At 57.7% G+C, this 23,944-nt stretch overlaps 2 protein-coding genes across 5 annotated transcripts in view; both read right to left on the reverse strand.

Moving 5' to 3' along the window:
* Positions 1 to 326: 326 nt before the first annotated feature.
* Positions 327 to 9,285, reverse strand: APEH (acylaminoacyl-peptide hydrolase). Of its 4 annotated transcripts, XM_014563696.2 has the most exons (23): positions 9,127 to 9,285; positions 8,919 to 9,051; positions 8,289 to 8,415; positions 7,815 to 7,908; positions 7,641 to 7,716; positions 7,388 to 7,551; positions 7,081 to 7,218; positions 6,893 to 6,984; positions 6,769 to 6,809; positions 6,563 to 6,684; positions 6,438 to 6,476; positions 5,969 to 6,029; positions 4,694 to 4,791; positions 4,001 to 4,052; positions 3,140 to 3,228; positions 2,547 to 2,685; positions 2,008 to 2,091; positions 1,843 to 1,923; positions 1,403 to 1,491; positions 1,103 to 1,293; positions 893 to 995; positions 702 to 808; positions 327 to 594 (listed from the first exon to the last, which is right to left on the reverse strand). In XM_014563696.2, exons 1-23 carry the CDS (start codon positions 9,136 to 9,138, stop codon positions 489 to 491), a joined length of 2,238 nt encoding a protein of 745 aa, XP_014419182.1. In that variant the 5' UTR covers positions 9,139 to 9,285; the 3' UTR covers positions 327 to 488. The 4 variants fall into 4 exon arrangements, with proteins under 4 accessions (XP_014419182.1, XP_006174179.1, XP_032314387.1 ...); XM_006174117.3 differs by lacking the exon at positions 6,438 to 6,476; XM_032458496.1 differs by lacking the exons at positions 8,289 to 8,415; positions 9,127 to 9,285 and having other exon boundaries at positions 328 to 594; positions 8,919 to 9,054.
* A 2,024-nt stretch (positions 9,286 to 11,309) lies between these two features.
* Positions 11,310 to 23,944, reverse strand: part of BSN (bassoon presynaptic cytomatrix protein) — an 83,214-nt gene continuing 70,579 nt past the window's right edge. Inside the window, exons 6-12 of the mRNA XM_032458490.1 lie at positions 20,220 to 22,296; positions 19,095 to 19,906; positions 18,862 to 18,961; positions 18,225 to 18,356; positions 17,911 to 17,965; positions 17,449 to 17,541; positions 11,310 to 15,308 (exon numbers count right to left, since the gene is read on the reverse strand). Of these exons, the coding sequence (XP_032314381.1) occupies positions 17,925 to 17,965; positions 18,225 to 18,356; positions 18,862 to 18,961; positions 19,095 to 19,906; positions 20,220 to 22,296 (3,162 nt within the window). The 3' untranslated portion in view covers positions 11,310 to 15,308; positions 17,449 to 17,541; positions 17,911 to 17,924. The remainder of the gene's footprint in view (positions 15,309 to 17,448; positions 17,542 to 17,910; positions 17,966 to 18,224; positions 18,357 to 18,861; positions 18,962 to 19,094; positions 19,907 to 20,219; positions 22,297 to 23,944) is intronic.

Below are 23,944 nucleotides of genomic sequence, written 5' to 3' on the forward strand. Positions count from 1 at the left end.
GGGCCGGGCGATCTGACCCTAGGGCTACCTTAGCCTGTAGGTGCTGTGGAAACCAGGGCCTCACTGGTCCCCCAGATAAACTTGGGAGGGGAAGGATGGTGTAGGGCAGTTTCTAACAGAAGGGGCTGCAGCAGAGGGAGCTAGCCTGGTGGAGTCCCACGTGGCCAGGACAGGCAGCGGTTCAGTCTCTCACTATCCCCTGCCCCCTCACATTGGCAGTAGATGCCGTCCTTATGGCTGCCACACCCAGGGCCTACGGCCTCTGAACCCCAAGGGTGGGGCTGGGGTTACAGGTGGCTTGGTACAAAGTACCAGCAAGAACCAGACTCTGTGTCCTCATTTATTATGAGTATGTAGTCCACATTCCTTGGCTCACCTATCCATGGAGTCCAGAGCCCAGGCTGCCTTTCACCACTCTGCTAGACCCTGGGGCTCTCCAAGAGCCAAGTGCGGCATATGCCAGCCGGCTCATGCAGAGAGGTAGGGCTTCAGTTGCCCAAGTGTGTGCACAGCCAGAGCACAGCATTCATGAAGCTGTCTGATTCCACTTCCACCTCTGACAGTGTATGGGTGCTTTTGGGATAGAGCAGGAGCCTGCAAGGGTCGGGCAGTGATGTTTGAGGTTGGAGGATCCTCCCCTGCTCACCTGCTCACCTGCTCACCAGCTCCCAGGGCTGTCGCCAGATGTGTGCCACACTCACCGAACTGGCACATTCCGGGCCTTGAGGGCACGGTAATACTCCATGCCCTGTTTGAAGGGCACACGCCTGTCCTCCTGGCCCAGCATCAGTAACAGTGGAGTCTTCACCTGGATGTGTGGGGAGTCGTCGTAAGCAGGGTCCGGGGCCCTGGACACACTGGCAGCACAGTGGGCAGGGGGAGGGCTGTGTACCTGAGAGGTGTACTTGATGGGCGACCTGTCCAGCATGTCAGCCCACAGGCTGAGGTCTGGCAGGCAGTCGCTGCTGTAGGGGAAGCCAGACTCCACCACGCACCTGCAAGAGACTGAGCTGAAGCAGCCCCTGGAGTTCTGGGGCCTACGGGAACTCCATGAGGGTATGGGGTAGAGGCGAGAAGGGCAGGGACCTGTGGGCACACCCACCAGTCAGGGATGTCAGTAGAGCCCATCATGGAGGCAATGTTGATCACAGGGTTCCGTACCACACAGGCGCCGTAGGTCTCTGGGTACTGACCAATCAGGTGGCAGGAGAGGAAGCCACCATGGGAACCACCCATAAGGGCCACACGGCCTGCGTCAAAGTGTTCCTCCCGGAGCACCTGCTCTACTGCAAACTACAGGGTGGGGCAGATCATGCTGCAGCCGGCTGCCTGCTCAGCAGGATGAAGGCACACCCCCAAGAACCTACCCTCCAACCTGTCCAGAAGCCCCAGCCCCTGCTACCTGGACGTCCTTCACATCCTGGTGGCCCACATTGCCGGGGAGGGAGAAGATGCTGTCCTGGCCAAAGCCCGTGGAGCCACGATAGTTCACTGGAGGCCAGGGAGGGACCAGACAGAGTAGTCAAGTGACATTCCTAGCTCCCCGGATACCCTTTCACCCATATGTGAAGTAGGCCTTAGGGCCAGCTGCCACCACAGACTCAAGGGGAAGGGGCTAAGAGATCTGAGAAAGCCCAGTGACTACAGCAGCCTTCCCATGGAAGTCTTGATTTAGCCCATGTTATCACCATGCCATGGAACCAGAGGCTGGGCGAGGGCAGTTTCTGATAGTGGTTACCAGATCCAGACTACAGAGAGGCCTGGAGACTAGGGTGATACAAACCAGATCCACTCCATCGATACCCCACAGCCCTACCAGAGCCGTGGGCCCTGCTCACTCACCCAGTAGTACTGCAAAGCCCATCTTGCAAAGCATGGCTGGGAACAGCATCCAGGCAGTGACAAAGGATGAATGGGGTCCCCCTGCAGATAGGGAGCAGAGAGAGGGTGAAAGAGCCAGATAGGAGGGGTGGTGGGAGGGCAGGGACTCTCAGGCCAGTTGCCTACCGTGGGGCATGACCACCATGGGCACCTGGGTCTTATCTGGAGGATCGCTGGGCTGCAGAAGGATTGCTTCAAAGTCAAGGCCAGCTGCAGGGAGAAAGGCAATCAGCAGGGCCGGTGCTAATCCCCAGGGGCTTCCCGAGCCAAGGCCTCAGCTGTAGGTGCGGGTCTGGGGCTGACCTCTGAAACAAGAGACCTGGCCAAGGTAGCCCACACTGTGACACATGGACCCCAAGAGGCTCATGCTCCTGCCCTAGTCAGGGAGTCTCACTGTCTGCAGGGACAACATCCTGGGTAGCGTGTGGTCACAGAGGCCTTGTATAGGACTGTTACTTTGGGCTTCGTTATCCCACCACAGATGATTTGGTCTGGTGATGCCCAGACACTACTCCCCATGACTGACCACAAGAGGAACAGAAAGCCTCTTGGAGATAATCTCAAGAGACCCCAAAATGTGAGACAGGAGGTTAGAAAGGTGACCACAGACCCTATATGCTGGGGAACTCAAGAGAAGGTGTCCCTCAGCCCTTGGCCCAGCTCACCATACTGCACATGCTCTTGCTCTGGGGGTGGCTGTAGTACCCGGATGCTCCAGGAGATGTCAGGAATGGGCTCGGCCTCCTCCAGGGACACCCAGGATACTGTCTGCTCCTTCCCCGCAGGAGGCAGGAACCCAACTTTCTGCCAAGGCAAAAGAGTGTGTCACAGGCCTGGCTGCCTCCCTGCCTTTCCACCTCTGAGAAAGGGCAACTCTCATTATGGTGGGCCGTCTGCCCACCTCCACAGGGTACAGCATGGACTCCTGTCGTAAGCTGATATGTACAAAGGTACTCATGTAACCACACATTCGTACCCCTCCCTCCTCAGCTTCTAGGCTCTGCCGTCTCCCTGTACTGTTATACCCAGGGACTGGGCACTTTCCCAGACACCCTGTTCTGTACAGAGCAGACCTTAGCCCAGTAGTTCCTCCGCATGGTGCCAGACCCTCATGGACTAGCTACCCTGGACCCACACCTTGGCCTCTCACATGCTGACCAGCCACAGTCAGACTCTGAGGCCACTTCCCTGACCTGGGGGGCTCTGCCTGCATGGAACCTCTGCCTTCTGGCCTGGGCGAACCCCCACCATCACTCACCAGGCTTGGGGGCAGGCTGGGCGTGGAGAACTGTGCCACCATGAGGTCCCGGTCAATTGTGAGCAGCTTCCAGCTTCCACCTGACCCCCCTGGAGAAGGCAGATACCACCACCATTCCCACCCCTCCCTGCAGAGCCAGAGTCCCAGCCTGAAGGCTCCACAGCGAGGTGCCCCTTCCACCCTGAGAAGCAAAGGGACACCCACAAAGGGACACAGCTCTGGGTGAGCTTCCTGCTCAGTCCATTCATCCAGCAGGTGCTGGCTGTGCCCCGGGACTGCCAGACCTGAGGACACACCAGACCACAGGGCACATCCACCCACCACCTGATGGACTGCAGTCTGCAGGGGCAGGGGCTGCTAGGCCCAGGTGGGGGTGGGCTCTGATTCTAGGCAGCAGGGTCCAAGGAGATCGAGATTCCTAAGCAGCGGCTGTACAGAGATGTTTGTGGAGGAGTGAGTACAGCCAGGGCAGGTGGAGAACTCAAAAACATTTTAGGGACAGAATCACCAGGCCTGGGTAAGAGGAAGATGAGGGAGCCAATCCAGGGCTTCTCTTGGGCCCTGGAGTGACAGAGGTGCCTCTGCCTGAGGTTTGGGGAGGAGGAAGGATGACTGACAGATCCTGACAAGAGAGAATTTTCTGGGTTCAAGGAGCAGGGTGGGAGCCATGCAGAGGCAGAGCCAGGACACAGGGAGCAGAGAAGGCTGTCCGTTGGTGGGATAAGGGTCCCCATGAAACTGTCAGTAAAGGCTGTGGAGTAGTCAGTGGTGCAGAGTGACCAAGAGTGCGGCCACTGCCCCATGTGCTCAAGCTTTAGTCCCACCCCTGGCCTGGCTGGTCCACTTGCCAGCCCTGCTCACCTGCCGTCAGAGAGGTCACAGTGCCCATCTGAGTGTCCACAGCAAACAGGTCCTGAAGCAGAAGGGAGGCCACGTGTGGTACCACATCCCAGAACCCAGTGGGTCATGCCCCCATCTCTGCTCTACCCTTTTGGGGACCTTGGGCCAGGCCAGGCCAGAGCTGTGAAGGACTATGGTGACAGCTACTCAGTGCAGCAGGGAGTGGCCTGAGGGCCTGGGTTCATATCCCAGCTCCGTTACAACTTGCTGAGTGACCCTGGGTAAGGTAAGGAATGACTCTGAGCCCCTTTGAACTACACTGTGGATCAAATGAAATCACATCCCAAAGGAGCCTGGCATACTGTGCTGTCCCCACCCAATCACTGGGAGAAAGCCACTGTCCCATCTCTATGAGCTCCCTGTATGGTGTTCAGGGGCCCATCCCAGTGGCGGCCCCCTTGTCCTCCAGCTGGAAATGCTGAGGAAGGGCAATGTTTTGCATCTCTGCCTCAGGAGAAAGGGCCAAGGGCTCTGTTGTGAGGTACCCAGGCAGCCAGCCCCCTCAAGGAAAAGCAAGTCCAGGACAGGGGCAGGCAGGGCCTTAAAGAACCAGTGAGACCTTGTGGCTGGGCAATGTGCATGTGCTATGTCCCAGGCCCACAGCTCCTGGGGGTTGGTCAAGGGCCGCCTCTCAACACAGTCAGGGCCCCTTACCTGCCGGCTGCGCTGAACAGAGTCAAAAACCACTCTCTGGCTGTCAGCTGACCAGCATCCCAAAGGCAGAAGGCTGCAGTAGATCCCAGAGAAGTTCTCTGCAAAGGCAGAGGGCTGGGGGCCACGTCCAGGAATGGAGGTGTAGAGGGCTTAAGACTATGAGGCAGGCTGGGTTGCTGGGGAATTCACCTGGGACCCCCCAAATGTGACAGAATGGCAGCCCCACATATGGGGGCACCCTAGGTGATGAGGCATGGCCTGAAGAGGGGGCTGAGAGGCAGAGGCCTCTGAGGTCCCAAGAGAGGGGGAACGTGAGAACTTCTGAGAGAAACCACGGGTGCTCAGAAGAAATGCACTGGCATTCCTCTGAGCTGCTCTTATTTGGTCCCTGGTGGGCACTGGATGCTGTAACCAAGACAACACCTGTCTGTCCATTACCGTACTTAGCAGAGTGCTGTGCAAAGGAGGCTGAATAAATCCTACCCTCTAATATCATCCCTCTTGTAGCCCTTGCTACCATCCTACAAAGAAGGCAGGGATAACTGCCAGCTTCTCACATAAAGAAATGGAAGCTTGGGGAGGTCAGGACACTGTCCAAGGACACACAGCTATTAAGGGGCAGAGCTGAGATTCAGACCAGGTCCCCACTGCTACATCCCTGCAACGCCAAGAGAAGAAAAGGAGACCATCCCTTGTCCTTGATTCCTGGAACTGACCAGGCGGCCTAAGGAAAAGAGACTCACCCCTCACATCCTTGTTCAGGATCCCAAGCAGAGTTGCGAGCACTCAAGACCGACTGGAGCTTGTCGGCCAAGGGCCACCCTCCCAGAGACCCCGCTGCCTCAAGGCCTTGGACTGAACAAATGCTAGGATGGGGGCTGGGAGTGGGAGAATGAGCACCCTTGGACTAGGACCTGCCAACCTAGTGCACTTTCTGAGACCCTTTGAAGGAGCAGTGGCTTTAACCAGCCATTGGAAAAATAAGAAATATCTATGGGCTGCAGCATGGGAATGAAACAATCTAAATCCTCAGCCAGTTTGGGCTGCTCTGATCTCAGCTTCAGTCTAGCTAACTTCCTTCTATCAGAACCATTCCCTACAGCGATGGCCCCAACCCCTGAGGAGGCAGAACCTAGGGCTGGCCCAGCAGGAGGGAGACTTCAGAAGGAACCCAGGAAGGAAGAGCTGAGGAGGCTGCCCCTGAGCCAGGATAAAAGCTGGCAGGAAAACAGAGCTGCAGGCTCCACTGCACTCAACCAGCCACACACCCCTTACCTCCCAGCTGCCGAGGCACGACATCCACCACCACCGAGGTGACCCTGGTGTACCAGTCATACTGCAAGAGAACATAGTGGTCAGGCCCACCAAGGGACCGGCAGTACCCTCAGGGCATGGAGCTCTGTACACCTGTCCTCTTCCATGATAGACTAGCATAGCCTCAGGGAAGGGAGGGGAGGACCTGAGAGGAGCACGGTGTATCTTCTTTCTGGTAACCTGGACGAGCTGTCCAAGGGGCCTCTGACTTTCACTAGGAGCCCAGAGCTCTTCGTGAGCAAAGACTATGTAACTGCCCACTACATCCCAGGCCCTTGCAGAGCCTGGCCACGTACAGTGAGAAGCAATGGGAGGAGCATTCGTGTAGACAGAGGATGCTCTCTAGGTGGTGAGTCTGGGTTGTGCAGAGGCCCCCATGCTAGCACTCTCAGCCTCTGGGCCCTGCCTTGAAAGGATAAGCAGAACTCACACCATCACTGCACCCACGAAAGGAGGTCCACTGAGCGGCCTGTGGGGAGACAAAGCTGACCCTTCAGCTCTCACCCACCATCCCCTCTTCTTGCTGACCTCCCCCCTCCCCCTCCCCCAGCTCACCAGGCACAACTGGCTACACTGCTGATGGGGGACCAGAGATGGGAACCGCAGGTAGATGATGCGACATTGGTCTGGGCTCAGCCGAGGAGAAGAGACAGCCAGACAGTCATCTGAGAGGAGCTCTGGACCAGACAAAAATGTGAGCATCACGCAGGCTGTCAGGGCCATTGTGTGTCAGCAAAGCACAGGTAGATGCCAGCACTTACCACATTTCCCCTTGATGAGGTCCACATAGTACAGGGCTGACCTGGAACCATCAGAGAGACACTCAGCTTCAAGGCCAGTCTGAGCTACAAGGCACCCTTGCTCTGCCCCTTCGATTGTTCTCACCTTCGATTGGTGCAGAAACGGATGCCCAGCCGGAAGGGCTCATGCCACCAGCCCACGAACACCACACCTGTGTCTCCAGGGGCCCAGAATGCCTGTAAACAAGACCACAGGGAAGATGTGGATAAGGGGCAGTAGCTCAGGCAGGGCCCTCAGACTCCAGGAGTGATGTGGGCAGAGTCAGCACTAACCTGTCCGGGGGACACACTCTCAGGGACCCCCTCAAGCACAGAGATGTTGCCACTCTCGACATCCAGCACGCAGAGCACAGGAGTGCTTTTAGAAACCATGTTTTCTCCCCAGTCTTCGTAAAACAAGAACTGATCCCCCTGAGAACACAAGACACTCAATGCCCAGCTTGTCTTGCAGGACCCTGCCCTGCCCTGCCCTCTAGAAGCCAGTGCCTCCCTGGTTCTGATAGACGCAGTGTGCGTAGAAAGCAGACTGAGCCCCAGGCTGCCCTGAAGGGCCTTTGTGGACTTGCCACAGCCACAGCACCTTAATGGCCTGGTCTGGCTTCTTCAGCCTAGCCATCTCGTCATCGCTGCCACTGATGTCCAAGGCTTTGGTATGAAAGAAGGACTCAGCCTTGGGACGCTTCTTCTCTGCCACGTATAGTAAGTGTGTCTCCGAATGCGACCAGGACAAGCAGCCAAAGCAGTCTGGGTGCAAGGAGGGCTGATCAGGGGGAGCCCTGGGTTATGGCTGCCCCTCCTGTCCACCCTGCCTGCTCACCAGCCGGCTGCCTCACCATCTTCGTAAACTGGCCCATGTTTCTCCAGCGCCAACAGGTTGAAGCTCTTGAGCTTCCGGTTCTTCTCCCAGACCTGAGGACATCTGGGAGTGAGGTTGCTGTCCTTTTACAGAGCCTCATCTGTGGGACTGAGCCTCAGTTTGCCCACCACCTGGTCCCACGCAGACTTACTTCCAAAAACTGCTTCTCCTCCCCTGTGCCTGGGCCTCCAGCCTTGCGCAGCACAGCTTTCATGCTGCCTGAAGGAGATTCTCTGCTCAGCAGCCTAAGGAGGATATGGGGTAGCAGGTTAGAATTACCTCCCACCCAGTGATAGCCCATCCTGTCCCCTTACTGGCCACAACCTCTTTGACAAGATTCTTGAGACTCTGGCCCACATCCATCCCTGCACCCCTTCTAGCGCCACCATGGCAGCTGCCTTGCATCCCCTCCCTGAAGCAAGGCCTCTAGTCCTGGCCCAAGTTTGGAGCAAGCCTTCAGTGTTTATGACCATGTCACCAGAGACTACCTGAGCTCCCAAGGGGCAGGAACCTGGCTCCCAACCTCCCTTCTAGGCCCTACTCACACCAAGGCATATGGTGGGCATTTGTAAAAGGCTTGCAGATGGCTGTGGCCTTGCCCACAAGCTTCCTTCCTCAAACTTACTCCCCCCGGGTCTCCACACTGTTGCCCGCAGGCCCTGCAAACACCACTGAGTCCCCGTCATGGAACACCAGGTACTGGCGGCAGAATCGGATGTTCTCCATACGTTCCAGGTCCCTCTGGATCCACTCTGCGAGGAGAGGCACGAGGCTGCTCAACTTGACTAGTCCCAGCACAGGCTGCCCTACCCAATCCCAAGCAGGCCCAGCCCACCTCCCTCAATCTGTCTTCAGATATTCTGGGGGCAGGATGGGCATCATTTGGCCACAACTCAAGACTAGGCTTGCAGAGCCTGAGCTGACAATATCTTGGAGTGTAACCATTACTGCCCCAAGCATCCACTCTAGAACCTTGAGGGTGGATATGGGATAGGATGATGAGGGTGACTCTTACAAAGCCCACACTCTGCACCCATTGGCACCATCCCATAACACCCCAAAGAGCCCCATATACACCTGTGTGCAAGGATCTCTGGGGGATTCACCCTTCCACTCCTACACTCTACAAGCCCAGTTTCCTCCACACATCCGTGTGCACTGTCAGGCAGCGAGCCTGCCTTCACACCCTCCTCCTCTCCACTCGAGTGCATGGCCCCGTAAAGAGCCCGCCACCGATTCCTCTCCATATACACACCAGTGTGCACCGTCCGGTAGTGGCCCCCGTACTGCGTGGTGACCTCCGGGCCCAGGCAGGCGGCGCTCAGCGCGGAATGGCGGCTAAGGCCCCGGTACAGCGCCGCCGCCTCTTCGGGCTCGTTCAGCAGCACCTGCGCAGGGGACACACGAGGGTCAGGCCCGGCCCGGGCTGCAACGACCACGGGAACCGCGAGCCGATCCCTCACCTGACGCTCCATGTTGGCCCTGGGCGGTCCGGGTGGTATTGCGTGCTGGCGCCCGGAAGTGAGACTCCAGGGGCGGAGCCGAGAGCGGCCCCGCCTGTCTCCGCCGCGGCCTCGCCGCTTAGTGAGCGGGGCGGGACCTTCGACGAATGGGCGAGGACCTTTAGCAGGGGGCGGGGCTTCTAGGGGAAGGGGGTGGGGCCTGGGAGGAAGAAGGAGCTGCGGCCTAGAGTCCTGGAGGGAAGGAGCGAGTCCTTTTGGGGCGGACTAGGTCGGTGGGAGGAGGGCTCTTTGGGCCAAGTCCCATGTCTGTTACTGGGAGCGGCGGGAATGGGATTTCCGAGGAGAAGGGGTTGCGCTGTGGAAACAGAATAAAGGCGTGGGTCTTTAGGGAGGGGCGAGGCCCGTGAGGAACAACAGGGCCCACGGGGAAGGGGGTGAGGCGGGACGGGGGTGGGTCTTAAGCAATCGGGGGGCGGGGCCTGAGAGCTCTGCGGACCAAGGGCTCTTCGAGGACTTGAGGCGGGGCGGGGCGGGGCAGGACTGAGTCCAGCGAGGGTAGTAAAATCGAGAGGTGAGGGGCGGGGCCTGAGAAGCGGGGTGCGAGCAGATGCCATCCCCAGCAGAGATCTCCCGCAGCCCGGAGGCTGACTGTCGGTCCTTCTGGTCCATTACAAGGCAAACATTCACCAGATGGTTCCAGGCCCTGCTCTGGAGGGGCTCTCAGGCCAACGAGAAAAGAAGGGCGGAGGTGCGCTCCCGGCCGAGCGCGCGGAGCTCTGGGGTGTGGGGCAAAGAAGGACGGTGCCAAGTTCACAGGGGTGTTGCCTGGTTTTATCGGCCACCAGGCCTACCCCAGAAGCTATCTGTTCCTGCAGCCATCACCCGCCCCGCTCAGTGGCACCTTGCTGGGATCGTGAGCAAAAGGGCCTCTGCCTCCCCAGGCCTCAGCCCAAGCTCTTGGGGGCAGAGGGCTTGGTGGGGTCAGGCTCCACCCAGAACCAGAGAGCTTCCTGTGGAAAGAAAAACCTGGGCAGGCAGGCTCCCTGGGCACAGTTGCACTGGACTGGGTGGGTTATGTTGCCAGAAGAGGGCAGGAGAGACTGGGCAGCTATCAGGCCAGCATTGATGTCCCATCCTCCGTATACCCTGAGACTGGCTGGTCTTCCATACCTCAGGGCCCTGACTCCATATGCCCTGCCTGGCCTTTGAGTGAGATCCTGCTTGACTGGCCTGAGGCTTCCCCTTCCCCATGAACCACATCGGGCTAGTTAAGTAAACAGTTTCCACTTTCTGAGGCCACTTGCATTTGTGAGTGTCTAGTGTGTGCAGGACTGTTAAGGCCAGAACTGGGAGCAGAAAGAGTGGCCCGAGCCACCAATCTGGGTGGAAAGTGGGAAACTAGGATATTCCTCACAGCGTTCTTTACCACAGGAAACTGGGAACATGGTGCCTGTCCTTCAGGGCACGTGCAGTAGACTGGCTGTAAACTCATGGTGCACCTCTCTGGAGGCTGGGCATTGGAGTATGAACATCTAAGTCCTGCATGAACATGTAGAAACAAACAGGAGGCTAGAAAGCAGAAGATACTGTACCTTCTGGCTTCTGTTTAAAATGAAAAAGAAAAACACAAATAGGAAGGACATGCATCAAGGTATTAATTCGGGGGAAGGCCAGAGATGAGGCTGATCCTCTTTTCATTTACCTGTGTCTTTCAAATTTCTAGCAACTCTGGGTTACTTTGCTAAGGAGGCTCTCCGGTCTTGGGGAAGAGCTAAGACCTAGTAGCTCCCCAGAGTTTGGGGGTTGGAGGGCACACAGCAAGGCAGATAGGTGTAGGGCTTGTTGGCAACACCAGGGGGCAGCACCCGCTCACCTCCTTCCCGGGACCAGGCCCCAGAAAGCTGTGCAGCCTGGCCACCCACAGGCGGAGGAGACACCATATCTCAACAGTCCTGGCAGCGAGCTAACTGCTCCCTCCTGGTCCAAATGTTGGACCTGTCCTGGGGCACTTTGTGGAGGGGCCCATTGTCTTTGGACAGATTGGTGTGAACTCAGCCAGGGCCTTGCCAGTTCTTCTGCACCTTTGCCTTTTCCCTAACTGTGAAGAGACAGGATTGTCACAGCTTGGGGATTTGTTCCTCTGGCTAAGCCTTCCCGTTTCAGAAACCATCCCAGAGACAGTCTGTAGGTTGTTTATATCAAGTCCTTTTATTCTGATACCACAGAATTACCTTGTCACAATACAGGGGGAGAGACACAAGTACCACGAGTTCTCACAGAGCACAGGAGGACGGCACACAATTCACAAGGTCATGTGGAGGACTCGGGTCATTGCACTTACAACTGTAAACTTGTTTGTTTGACTTTGTACAGCACTCTTTCCCCCTCAAATAAAGAAGGAGAGAAGGAAAGAAAGGAGAGAAGAAAGAAGGGAGTCAGGGAAGGAGTGAGGGGAAAGCAAAAACAAGACATGGAAGCTAGCAGAGGAAAGGCGTTGGGCAGCCACCACTCTCCAGGGCACTGCACTTAGAGAGAAGGAGCTGATTTGATCCCAGAGGCCAAATGAGGCAGACGTGCGCACACACACGCGCGCACACACACACACTCACACACTTGTTCACATGCATACACACACAATAGCTCACAATTTCCATGGCTCTCCAGTGCCACCCCAGTGCACATGGCAGCAGGGCTGCTGCTACCCAGGGAGACAGAAATGATATCTCTGAGGAGTTTCAGTTCATCAGGCCTGTCCCCCTGACCCTGTTGGAGTCCATGATGATGCATATTTACAGAATGGGGGTTGGGAGCATGATGGCAGGGGAGGGGCAGACAGGCCAGGACCCTGCTGCCATGGCAAAGGATCTGCCTGGAAAACTCCCCACAGGCTCCAGAAGACAGGCCATAGTTGCTGCCACTGCTGCCCTCTCATCATAGGCCCTGAGACCACACTCTCTTCCCAAGGACTAAGTGGATGGTGGGGAAGGGAGGTGTCACTGTGAAGTGGATACACTGGGCCCTGAAGTGGACAGAGGAGGCAGTGCCCTTGCTCATGACACTGGGGGTGGGGAGCTGTGGAGAAGGTCTGTAGTGCATCCTAGAGACCGCCTTGCCCACGTAGAGATGTGCTCAATGCTCCCCACTGCCCAAGGCACCAAATCCTAGTCCCTCAGCCTCTGGCCCCAGAGCCACAGCTGTATCTACACAAGGGCCAGGACACCTGCAGCCCAGAGGCCTGCTCCAGCCACCTTCACAAGGGGTGATGGGTACAGATGTGTCCTGTGGGTACACTGCAGGGTAGGGAGTGGCAGATGTCAGAAATTTCAAAATCAGAGAGCTTGGCCAGAAAGGAGATTTGCTGGAAAGTCAACATTTGAGGCTGACCTGTTGTCATCTCCCTGCCTGTTCCCTGCTCCTGGCCCCATCCCTTGGCCTTTTGTGGGAAGGATCACTGCCTTGGTCCCCAACGTATCCAGCCACTAGGCACATCTCCATACAGACTGAGCCCTGGGTGGTCCGAGGTGCTGGATGGTGGACTCCCTCAGCCCTTACACAGATGGCCTCAACCAGCCCAAGCCTGATCTCTGGGATGAGGCAGGTGTCCCATGGGATGGGTGAAGCCCAAATCCCAAAGGACAGGGTCTTGAGCCCAACACAGGGGTTGACAGCCTCCTATCTTATCCACGACTACCAGAGGTGGGCCAGAATCTCTCTGAAGGGTGTGTAGACCTTACAGGAAAGCATGAGAAACATGGACCCCTGAGAACTGCATGGTACAGACCAGAGCACTCTGGAGGAAGGCCAGGCCTGGAGGAGTCAGGCAGCTGCCACCTGCTGCCCTCTTGGCTCAGCTGTAGAGAAGCTAATGAGCAATGGGATACTTAGGCTTCAGAGATGGGGGCTGGCAGGGAGTTTGGGTCTTGGGGACAGATGCAGAGTGTCACAACAGAACCTTCTGTATGTTTTGTTATTGAGAAGCTTCCCAAGAAACTCAGCTTGAGCCACTGTCTATGTGAACACTCACTCCAGTCCAAGATGATACTGTCAGCTGTCCTCACCAGAAATGCCAAAGGTCCAACTCTTCCTGAGCACTCCCTGACCCTCTGGCCCCAGCCTAGATCTCCTGGATCACAGACCTTTGAGCCTCCCAGCCAGAGAGGAGAGGCAGGGAGCAAGTGCAGTCAGGAGCTGGGGTCCCAGGACACAGCCAGGCTCTGCCCGTGGCCTCTGTCTCTCTGACTACAGATGCAGCCCAGCTCTGCCCTTGAGCAGTGCCTCGCTAGGAAGGGGTGGCCAGATGTCTCTGGCTCAGGGCTTGTGTAAGAGGGGGAAAGACTTACAGATGGAAATCCTACAGCAAACCTTCTGAATGTTCATGCACACACATCCTGTGCAGGCTCCCAACAGCATGTCTACTCCAGAGACATCTTGATCAGAGAAACCGGCAGGGTGTGTGGTGCCTTGCACTGCCTGGCCTATGGCCTGGCATGCTCGGGCAGCAATTTCAGTGGGTCCTCACTAGCTCGTGCAAAAGTCAGCTAGAAGAACTCCTGAAGGAAAGGTTCTGAGACAAAAAGAACTCCAAGCAAAGGGGTCGAGCATTTAAAATGGATGAAATCGTGCAAAGGGGCTGCGAGCTGTGCATGCTCCACTGCAGGACAGGCGGTGACTCGCCTGGCAGCAGCGAGTCCTGCCACAGGTCAAACATGCCACAGACTGAGAATTTCACACACATGGTGGGGGCAGGGGCAGGGTGGGTGGGGGGGGTGAGGGGTTTGATATGAGCATATCTATCCAGTTTCTCAATTGCAGGTTTGCAATTAACTCCTTATACATAACATGGAATTTATTAAATATTAACAGTTGTCTTTGAGGGTTTATATTTCATTGCATAGAACGTTAGAGATGAGACTTGCGGCTGTGCCCAAGATGAAGGGAGGTCCCCAAGGGAAGGGCCTTGGGAAGGACCACCACCCAGTCCACCGGGTGGATGGATGGTGCCACACTCCCCAACGCAGGGCTCTGGGCCCTTCCGTCGGCTGGCAGAAGCCCTAGCCCCTCTGCTCTGAGCACGTCCACTGGTGATGGCTTAAGAAGGACTGGAGTTGCACGGTAAACAGAGGCGGGCTGAGGGGCCTCCCTAGACCCCGCCCTGGGGTTGTGCTCTTGGTGGCCTGCTGCCCACTATTGCTTCTAAGTCAACATTCTCCCTGTGCTGAGCAGGGACAGAGCAGAAAGGAAACCAAACCATCAGTCACAAGGTGGTGGTGGAGGGGAGAGGCAAGGAGCTGAGCCGAGAGAGAGAAGAGAGTAAAGGGGAGGGGCAACGAAAGAAAAATGTTTATGAGGTATACACTTAAATCAAACCGAAATGATTAAGGCTGTTCTTGAAATCAAAAGAAATCCCCAGGTGTATGAACGAGGAGCCGGCTGGTTGAGACAATGGCGGTGCCGCTGGGATGCTCACGATGACTGGGGGGATGGCTTTGAAGATGGTGGCAGGTGTGCTAGCACGCGGCCACCCATGGGCTGGGAGAAGCCTCAGCCGGCGTCCACACTGCTTTTCGGTGCTATGGCCTCTTATTTCAGCGATGAGACAGTGTTAGGTCCTAATGTTTTAAAGTTCTCCCAAAACCACGCTAGTCACACAGAAGTCTGCTCCGGTGTCACCCAGAGGGCAGGGTGAGGGGAGCAGGGCCCTGTGGCCACAGAGGGATCCGGGCCAGCTGGAATGTGAAGGAAATGGAGCCTGGGGCCCCCAGCCCTCAGTCAAAGCCCCTCTCCAAGGCTGTGGAAAAACTTCTGGCATTGTGGAGGGAGGGCGGCGTCCATCAGAAACAGGCAGCGTGCGCCCAAACTCTGCGTATAACGCATTAGAAGCCTGGCTGGCCAGGCTGCAGAGAGGCGGCTGTGGAAAGAACAGCAAGACCGCCAAGTGGCAGGGTTTCCCGAGACGGTTCCTCCCTCCCAGCGACGGCTATGCCTTGAAGGCGGCCCCCTGAGGAGAGCAGGGTCTCTGGAAAGACACTCCCAGGTGGTCCCGGGCCAGTGGTCCCACTTCTCCAGCAGATGCTTCACCCCGGCAGCTGCTGTTAGAAAACATCCCGTCCTCAACTGAAGCCCACCTGCCACGTCCCACCTGGTGTGAGTCTTTGGGCCAAGGGTTTGCCAGACTGTAGATGCTTGGAGGAGGACAGGAGGGAGGGGGAAGGAAAGAGGAAAGGCAGAAGGATTTTGTCAAGAACTGTGGAAGCTACTTCCCACTCATGCTCCTCCCAGCTGTCTGCCCCGTGCTGACAGCCTAGCGCCTCCACACCCACAGGATCCCACCCGACTGAGGCATGGGGAGATGGGTGCTTGGGCAGGTTTGAGGTCACAAAGAGAAAGTCAGGAAGAAAGAAGAATCAGGCTGGCCAGGAAGGGCCATTTCTTTAATACATGATGCTTTTTGTTTCTCTTAAAAATGAGGGAGATAGAATTTTGTTTAAAATGGCAAGCCCCTCCCAACCCACTTCTGAAATTTCCACAAAAGACACCAGGAGATGGACACTCACAGAAGCAATGACCGCTTGGCCCAATCATCAGCCAAATGCCAGAACTCGAGGGAGATTCTTTTAACTACAAAGTTAGTGGTCTCCATGGCCCGCACACATCATGTGGCAGGACACGGAACAAAGCCACACCAGGGGTTCCTTTCCCTCCCCAGTGACAGAGCCCTGGCCCTAAACCCAAGGTGGGTCCTGCCATGGACCTGGCCCATGGGCTGCCCCTCCTTCCCCTCCCTTCAACACTATTTCTAATTTCACATCTGTTCCAGGGCGGCTCAGAGGAAACATCTGGCTGAGTGGGAAAGCGGCAGGGAGCCCACTGTCGTGGGGTGAGAGAAGGAAGAATGCTGGGGTGCTGCACTGTGGCTACTGTAATTAGAATAAATTCTGGGCTCTTTACCTTCGCCTACAAAGCCCAACCCAGCTGGCTCACGCCCCCTCTGACTTCACCCCTGACCGTACCTCCCCTCCTCTGTGGCTCTGGCTCTGCTGGCCTTTTGTCTGTCCCTGAGGCCTACCTGTGTCATCAGAGCCTCTGCTGGTGCTGTTCCCTTCCGTGGGCACCTCCCGCAGCAGCCTCTTCTCCTCCCTTGAGCCTTACCTGGTATTGACCACTTTCTTTAGAGTAGACCCCTCCACCATAATCCTGCTTCCCTGCCTTCAGAACACTTATCACCTTCAGAAATTACCTTGTAAAGTAATTCTTTTTAACTTATTTGCTCTCTGCCTCTCTTAATGGACTGTCAGCTTCAGAGGGCAGGGACTTGGTCTTGTTCTCTGCTATATCCCCAGCACCTGGAACAGGGCTCAGCACCCACCTAGAGCCTGACAAACATTTGCTGAATAAATGGATAGAAAACTGGGCCTTTCCAGCACCCTCACTGGTCCTGCAGAGACAGGTGGCCCTCTTGACACTATACCCAACTCCTTCCCACAAGCAGGCCTGGCCTGAGCAAGGACCCCTGCTGGCCCCAGCGCTCCCTGGTGATTTGCCTGCTGAGCACTGGGCCCTACCACACACATGCCTGTCCGCCATGAGAAACACCCAAACCTCCATAGTCTTAGTCCTAGAAATGGCAAAGAAGGGGCAGGAGGATGGCCCCAAGGCTATGGAATGGGAAGATGTGGTACCTGGCTGTGTGCAGAGCAGTGCTAGTAACCAGGCTCTCCTCCCTGCCATCCTGGATGATGCACCACTTCCTCCTTCACCCACAGAGGCAGGGCCAGGGCCAGAGAAGGCTCTAGGCAGAGGCTTCTGATCCTGCCTTGGCCACTGCAGCCCAGACAGAGTCACCCTGACGCTCTTCCACTCTCTCCCTGGGCTGACCTGGTCTGGATCCTCCTGTCCAAGTGCCTCCCTGTCCTCTTTGTCCCTTTCCTGTCTGCCTCTCCAGTCATTCTGCTTTTCTTTCTTGCTGGTCTTGAGTCAATAGTATCTTGACTTCACACCAAGGGCTGCTAAGCTCGGCAGGGTTTGGGGGTTCTGGCTTCATTTGAATGTCTGGAGCAAAGCTACTATACCAGGCCTCAGGGATGAGGCTTTGAATCAGTTCTTGGCATACAGACCCCTAGTTGGGTGTGGCTGGCTTTTTTGGGCCCTTCCCCAAGGTTACTACTGGAGTCACCTCAGCCAGCTGAGTTGTCTCTGCCTCCCAAGTGGCTGCTGGGCCCATCCCAGCTGCAGGAAGCCCAACAGGCCCCTCCTCGTTGTAGGAACTGGGTGGGTTTGGTCAGCCAGGCCAGGTCCCACCCCCACCCTGGTCCTGATACTTACTGTTATACGCAGAGTCCAGAGCTGCGCCCAGGCCTCTGACTCCAGAGATTTTTCCACAGCAATAATATCATCTCCCTTCATTTCTTCAAGAGCCTGTGGAGTATTTACAGTGGAGGGCTGGAAGGAGCTGCATCATAGGGGGCCCCACCTATAACCCAATGTCAACTCATAGCTATAAGAGCTCTGTGGGGGCTGAGGGTGGTGGAGAAGGACAAGGGATCATTGGCCCTGGCTTCCCTTTGCTAGGGATCTCTACTGAGTTGGCCCCATAATGGGGCCTCTGTGCACAGTGTCTCTCCTTTTCCTCCTCCTTCTCCCACACTCATAGGAAGGACACTGCAGCTCTGGCCACATCATCCACTGCTGAAGACTACAGTCCTCCCAGAAGACCCCGCAGGGCCCCCACAGGAGCGCCTCATGCCTTTCCCAGGGGGAAAGTGGGTACAGGCAGTTCATACTCACCCTGCAGGGCATGGTCACCAGAAGGAGGAGAATTTTTTGCCAAAAGCAGACACAGCTGTGAAATAGAAAAGAGAGAGAAGCAACAGGAAATTGGGCTAGACTCCTTCCTAATCACGGCCATTTGGCACAGTGAAGCCAAGCTCAGCTGGAGGGGCAGGGACCACCCAGAGAACGACTAGGCAGCAGCAGGTGGGCCCTTGGGCTGGCCCGTGCCTGGGTGGCGGGGCCCGGAACCATTCCCCAGACCTGACCCCTGCCAGAGTAGGGCCCTGGAGCAGCCGTGCACCATGGCCCTGGCTGTAGGCAGTGCATACCTTCCGTCAGCTTGCCGGCCTGCTCTGCTGCCCCACCAGGGAGGATTTTGGAGAGCACGCTCTCCCCATCGGCTCCAGGTGGGCTGGCAGGAGCTCCTGGGGTCCCTCCAGTCTTGGCTCCAACCTTCAGACCTAAGGGGAAAGAAACCATCATGAGGCTGCTTGGCCTGGCTCTTCAGGGTCTGAGCAGGAGAGTAGTCACGAGGGAATCTGAACATGGGGACCCTGTGAGATGGAGGTTGAGGAGGAGGATAGAGGAATGAAAAAAGAAAGATAAGAACAAGCAGAACAGGGGTGGGAGGAAGCAGAACAAAGGAAGTTGAGGAAGACAAAGGAGAAAGGGAGGAAAGGGCAGAGGAAGATGAGAAGGCAGAGAAGAGGAGGGAGAGAAAGGAGAGAGTTAAGAGCTCCCCAGTCCCTTCCAGCTTCCCTGCCCAGAGCTGCCTGGGCCCTAAGGCCCCAGTGCTGGTGACTCCACCAGCTCATTTCTGCTGGCAAGGCCTGCAGCCCACTGGGCATGTTCTCAGGGCGCAGTGAGGGCACATGGTGCAGGGGGGCTCAGGGTGCCAGTGAGTGTAGGGAGATGGCAGCCTAGCTACTCTGGGTCATAGGCAAGGGCGCCCAAGGGTAGTCTCACCTGCAGGTCCAGGTCCTGGTGGTGGCTGGGCCTGAGAAGGCCTCCCCTGCTGCGGTGCTTTGGCGGTCCCTTTAGAGCCGTTTGCCTGCTCTGCCCGTGGCTGCAACACAGAACCAATAGCTGAGCTACCCCCCCGTCAACTCTGCCCATGCCCAGCCTGGAACCAAGGAGCTGTCCAGCTGCAGTCCCAGCATTCACCCTGGGGAGGGTCCATGTACTGGAGCCCTACTTACCGGTCCTGCTGGCTGGGGGCCTGTGGCTGTTGAGGGGCCCGGCTGAGGCTTCCCTGCTGGCTGGCTGGCAGCAGGGGCCGGGCCCCGAGCAGCTGGCTGGCCCTGCTGCTGCAGCCGAGCCTGTGACGGGGCCTGCTGCGGGGGTTGTAGCCCAAGGCCTTGCTGTTGCTGCTGCAGCTGCTGCTGCTGCTGCTGCTGCGTCTGTGGCTGGCGAGATGCTGCCGCTGAAGGGGTCTGCCTGGATGGAAGCGGCTGTGACTGCTGTGGCCCTGGAGCTGCCTGCCGACCTTGCGGCTGCGGCTGGGATTCTGGCTTTGGCTGCAGTGCAGCGGGCCCTGAGTGGGCCTGCCGGGAGCCCTTCTTGCTCTCAGAGGCATGATGGTACGCTGACGGTACTCGGGATGGCTGGGAGTATTCAGCGGAGCTAGGGTACCCAGGCTGACCCTTCTTCTGCATGGCCGGGGTGGAGCTGGGCTGAGGGTGAGGCCGGGCCTCGTGGCGACCCAGGTCCCGAACATGTGGTTTGGCAGCACGCCGGCCTGGCTCCTCACCAGCGTGGCGGCCTGAGTGCCGCCCGTGGTCACTGTGGTGCCGGTGTTCCTTGGTTGAGGCATGGCGGCCTGGGCCACCCTCATCGTGTGGCCAAAGGCCCTCCTCAGGGGGCTCATCGTAGTCGTGGTAGCTGTGCCTGGCAGGGCCTCGCTTCTGGGAGGAGGAGGAGACTGCATGGCCCCCGTGGTGCCTGAACCGGTCAGAGCGGGCATCCCGGGGCTTATCAAACCAGTCTGTCTCCTCCTGGCCCAGGTGATACGCTTCAGAGACCAAAAACAGAACACCATCAACCCCTGGGCTGGCCGCAGGGGGAGGCCCAGCTGAAGCCATGCAAGGAAAACAGAGAGTGGGTGCCACAGCCACAAGCTTAACACTAGGCCCCCAGCCCCCACCCCCCCACAACTGGGGCCAGGGGGACAGGTGGAGCAGGCAGGAAGGGCACCCTGCAGCAGGGCCCATTGGATGAGGCACCAGGCCAGGCCCCACTGGGACATCTCAGGGCCCAGGGCCCCTCGGTCAGGCAGGCACCCCACGTACTGAGCATCTGCCAAAATCACCCCCAGCTGCCATTACCTTCACTGTCGGAAACTACGCAGTGGGAATCATCCAGGATGTAGCCCTCCTCACGCTTATATGCGTGGGCCCGCGGTCCATCCTTGACATGCTCCTGGACATCAGGCATGGAGTGGCTGGAGCAGAACTGCGGGCAGGTGTCCCCAGGGGGAAGGGTGCCCCCAGCAGGGCGGGGCCGCCCCAAGGGGCTGACAGGGCTCTCCTCTTCGGAGGCCTGGCTCCGCATAGGGGGCCGGGCCCGGCCATGGGCCATGCTCAGAGATGAGGGCTTGGGGCCTGCTTTTTGAAGTCGCTCCACAGCCTCCCGCTCCCGCTCATATCCCTTGGCCCGGCCACTGAAGTCATGGCTGGACAGCTTCTCCCCACTGTATGCAGAGGTCCCTCGGGACCGGCTGCTCCCACCACACATGCGGTCATCCTCCTCCACCAGGTCCCGGCTGGACACCCCGTAGTACCTCTGCTGCTCGTACACGTTTTTCTTGAGCCCATAGGTGATTTCGTCCTGGAACTTCCTGCCCCGAGAGGCCAGGCTGCTGCTGACTGCAGGGGAGGGATAGGAGGCCAGGTCTGACTCCACATCCTTGGCCTCTTCGATAGGCGAGAACTTGGAGATCTTTTGCTCCACTCCCTGCTTCCGGTGCTTGCTGCGCTTTGAGGAGATGGCAGCCGGGGCCAGGCTCTTGGAGGGATGCTTGGGCCCCACGGGTCCTGGACTATACTTCTCTGCTCGAGCCCCATGTCGGTAGTCACTGTCACTATAATAGTGGGTGCTGGCTGGTCGGCCATTGCTCTCCACGCTCCGGTGATGGCCGCTTTTCCCACGTGGGTCGTAAGAGTCCTCCTCAGATTCTTCCTCCCCTCTGGCATAGCAGCAGGGCAGTACGGGCCCCTCAAGGACACCTGGTTCTCCTGGCTCTTTTCCTGGACGCCCAGTGCTGCTCGGCCCCAGGGGCTCCAGTTGCTGGCTGTCGGAGGCAGTGGAGGTGCTGTCCTTGGTTAGCTCACTGATGTCGTCGATCATCACATAGTTCCGGGGGACGTTCTGCTCCAGGCTGGCGTAGTGTGAGTCAGAAGGGTAGGTAGGGGCTGGGCTCAGGTTCACACTGCTACGGTCACTGGCCCGTGGCAGCTCAGGGGCCTTGCCTTGTTCATAGCTGCTGGTTACTGCTGGGCCACTGTAGCTGGTTTCAGATGGGGCTGAAGACATGGCCACAACGGGGCTGGCGATCACCTCATAGTTGGTTGGCATCTTCTGCTCCAAGTCGGCTAGTGATGTTTGGCGTGGCTTCTGGTGGGGGGCACGGCTGTCTGCTGGGACTGGGAAAAGGGTGCTCTGTGTGGTTGGCATGGGTGTTGGGGCTGCATAATGGCCTGTGGGACGGAAAGCCAGCTGGCTTGGCAGGCCAGGCTCAGTGGGGTAACTGGCGCCAGGAGGAAAGGCAGGTGCCGGGTATGTGCTGGGGCCAGGGTAGGTGGGTGCTTGGTGGGCTGGGAAATCGTTCTGAGTTGGTCCACTGCTACCTGCAGCGTACTGCGGGGCTGGAGGTGGGAACCGGGGCTGCTGGAAAGCAGTGGGACCGGAAGGGGTGGCAGGAGCAGCGGCAGTGACAGGGAAGTCTGTATACTGGCCAGCCGGGGTGGCACAGCCCTGGAGCCGCAGCTGGTTGAGCTCACTGTCTGACAGGTAGTCACGATGCTCCCCAAGACCACGCAAGGGTGGGTAGTCCCGTCCGCCTCGGTCTTTGGCCAAAGACTCTTTGCGCTGGGTGATGCCCAGCTCCAGGTACTTGAGCTTGGCGTCGATCTCCTTCTCCTCCTCATCCAGCTCTGCCTGCTTCTTGCGCAGCTTGGTGGACTCATGCTCCACCAGCCGCAGGTCCCGGTCCAGCTCCCGGAGCAGACTGGCCTTGGTGGCAGGGACAGCCGTGGGCCCCACCAGCCCACGCTGCTGCAGGCTGGCCGCATACAGCTGTGGGGGAGCCTGGCCAGCCAGGGGCAGGTGAGCCTCCTCTGGAGGGGGGCTGGGCAGTGTCCGCTTCACCTTGCGGACCAGGCCGTTGGGTGGTAGCGCCGACACCTGAGACAGAGGGAAGGGCGGGCAGCACTGAGACCCGTGTGGGTGGCTTGGCGGGGCACAGGGTGGAAGAGGAATGCTCTGGGCTAGGGTAGGGGTGGGCTCCACAGCTGTTTGTCATCGCCCTGATTTATCAGGCCGCCTCAAGGCCTGACCTGCCCACCCACTGGCCTCAGAGGGAGGGCCTCTGATCATCTTACAGGCTTTCTTCCCATAGCTCTGGAAGGTGGGAGGGGAAAGAAGGAGCAGATGCCCCTCTGTGCTGGTGTCTAGTACTGGCCTGGCACACAGCGGCTCTGAGAACCCCTGCAGGTCTCTGATGGGTCAGTCACCCTCCACCTCCTACTGAGTGTACCAAGGTGAGGACAGTACAGGTCTGGCTCTGGGTTGGGGTCCTAGCAGCTGGCAGGAGCCAAGGGCAGTGAAGGGCCATGGATAGGAGGGGAGTGGGTCCTGGGCCCCCCGGTTCCCTAGAGGATCATAGAAAGGGCCACATGCTGCCTGGGTGTCAGTTGCTGTAGGCTCTGAATCTTTTTCAGCCTCCTGCTCTCCTCCTCTCTAAAGTGATCTGCAACTCAGACACCTGCCCACTCTCCTCCTGAGGCCCTGCATCACCCTCTGCCAAACTGTGCTCTCGGCCTGACCCCCAGCTTGCTCCACATCCCTGTCAGCCCACCACTCTCTGTGGCTCCCAGAGCCCCTTGAGGGCCTCTCCAGCCCTATCTCTGGCTACCTGGCTCCTGGTCAGTGCTCCCTAACATGCCCTCTGTGGGGCCCTCCTCACCTGCCTCCACATTGCCTCAAAGTCCACATTGCAGAAGTTTTGCCCTTGGTCCTCCCTTTGTCTCTAGCTCCTAGCCTTGCTAGAAAGCCCAAGGTTTCTGGGTTTTACGGACCACCCAAATCCCCAAGATACACTGGAGGCTAACATCAGGCTTCTTACTTTTTACCTTGCCAAGAAATTACCTAAAAACCTTCCACCTACTCTCGCCATATGTCATAAAGGAAATGATAGTGTGCCCCCAAACCCCAGGATGAAGGCTGGGTCTTTGGTGACATGGAATAAATTTCCTTCTGTCCATTGTCTGTCTTTTGTTATTTTGGTTGCACACCACGAGCACCCATTGTGGCATGGCTTCACACGGCCAGCCCATGGGACCACTGTGCCAACCCTAGTGGAAGCCAAGACAGCTGCCTCTCTAACATGCCTTCTCTGCCAGCCCAGACACCTGATCTCACCCCCCACCCCTCTGGCCTGCACATCCCAGGGCTCTCCACAACCCAAACTAACCTCTACAACCCCATCCCCTAAGGCCCCACCTCACACCCAGAAAACAGAAATATATGTCACAACGCCTCTGGTTCCTATCCACTCTCCTTAGGGTCACTGTGCAATCACTTCCTTCAGCCCATCTGTCCACATGCTGCCCAGGAAGCTTTCTAAGATACCCATCTTAATCTGTCTCACCTGCCTGAAACATCCAGAAGCTCCAAGGGCCGTTAAGAAGAGCCCACCCGTCTCTGACTGGCACTCAAAGTCCTTGGCATCAGGTCCTAGCGACCCCCATCTTCCCTCCACAGTGGGCTACGTCTCATAGCCCCAGGGCATCATTGACAACTAAAAGCCACAGACAAGGGTAAGTTTATGCTC

This window comes from Camelus ferus, chromosome 17 (genome assembly GCF_009834535.1).
Source record: "Camelus ferus isolate YT-003-E chromosome 17, BCGSAC_Cfer_1.0, whole genome shotgun sequence".
Lineage (NCBI taxonomy): Eukaryota > Metazoa > Chordata > Mammalia > Artiodactyla > Camelidae > Camelus > Camelus ferus.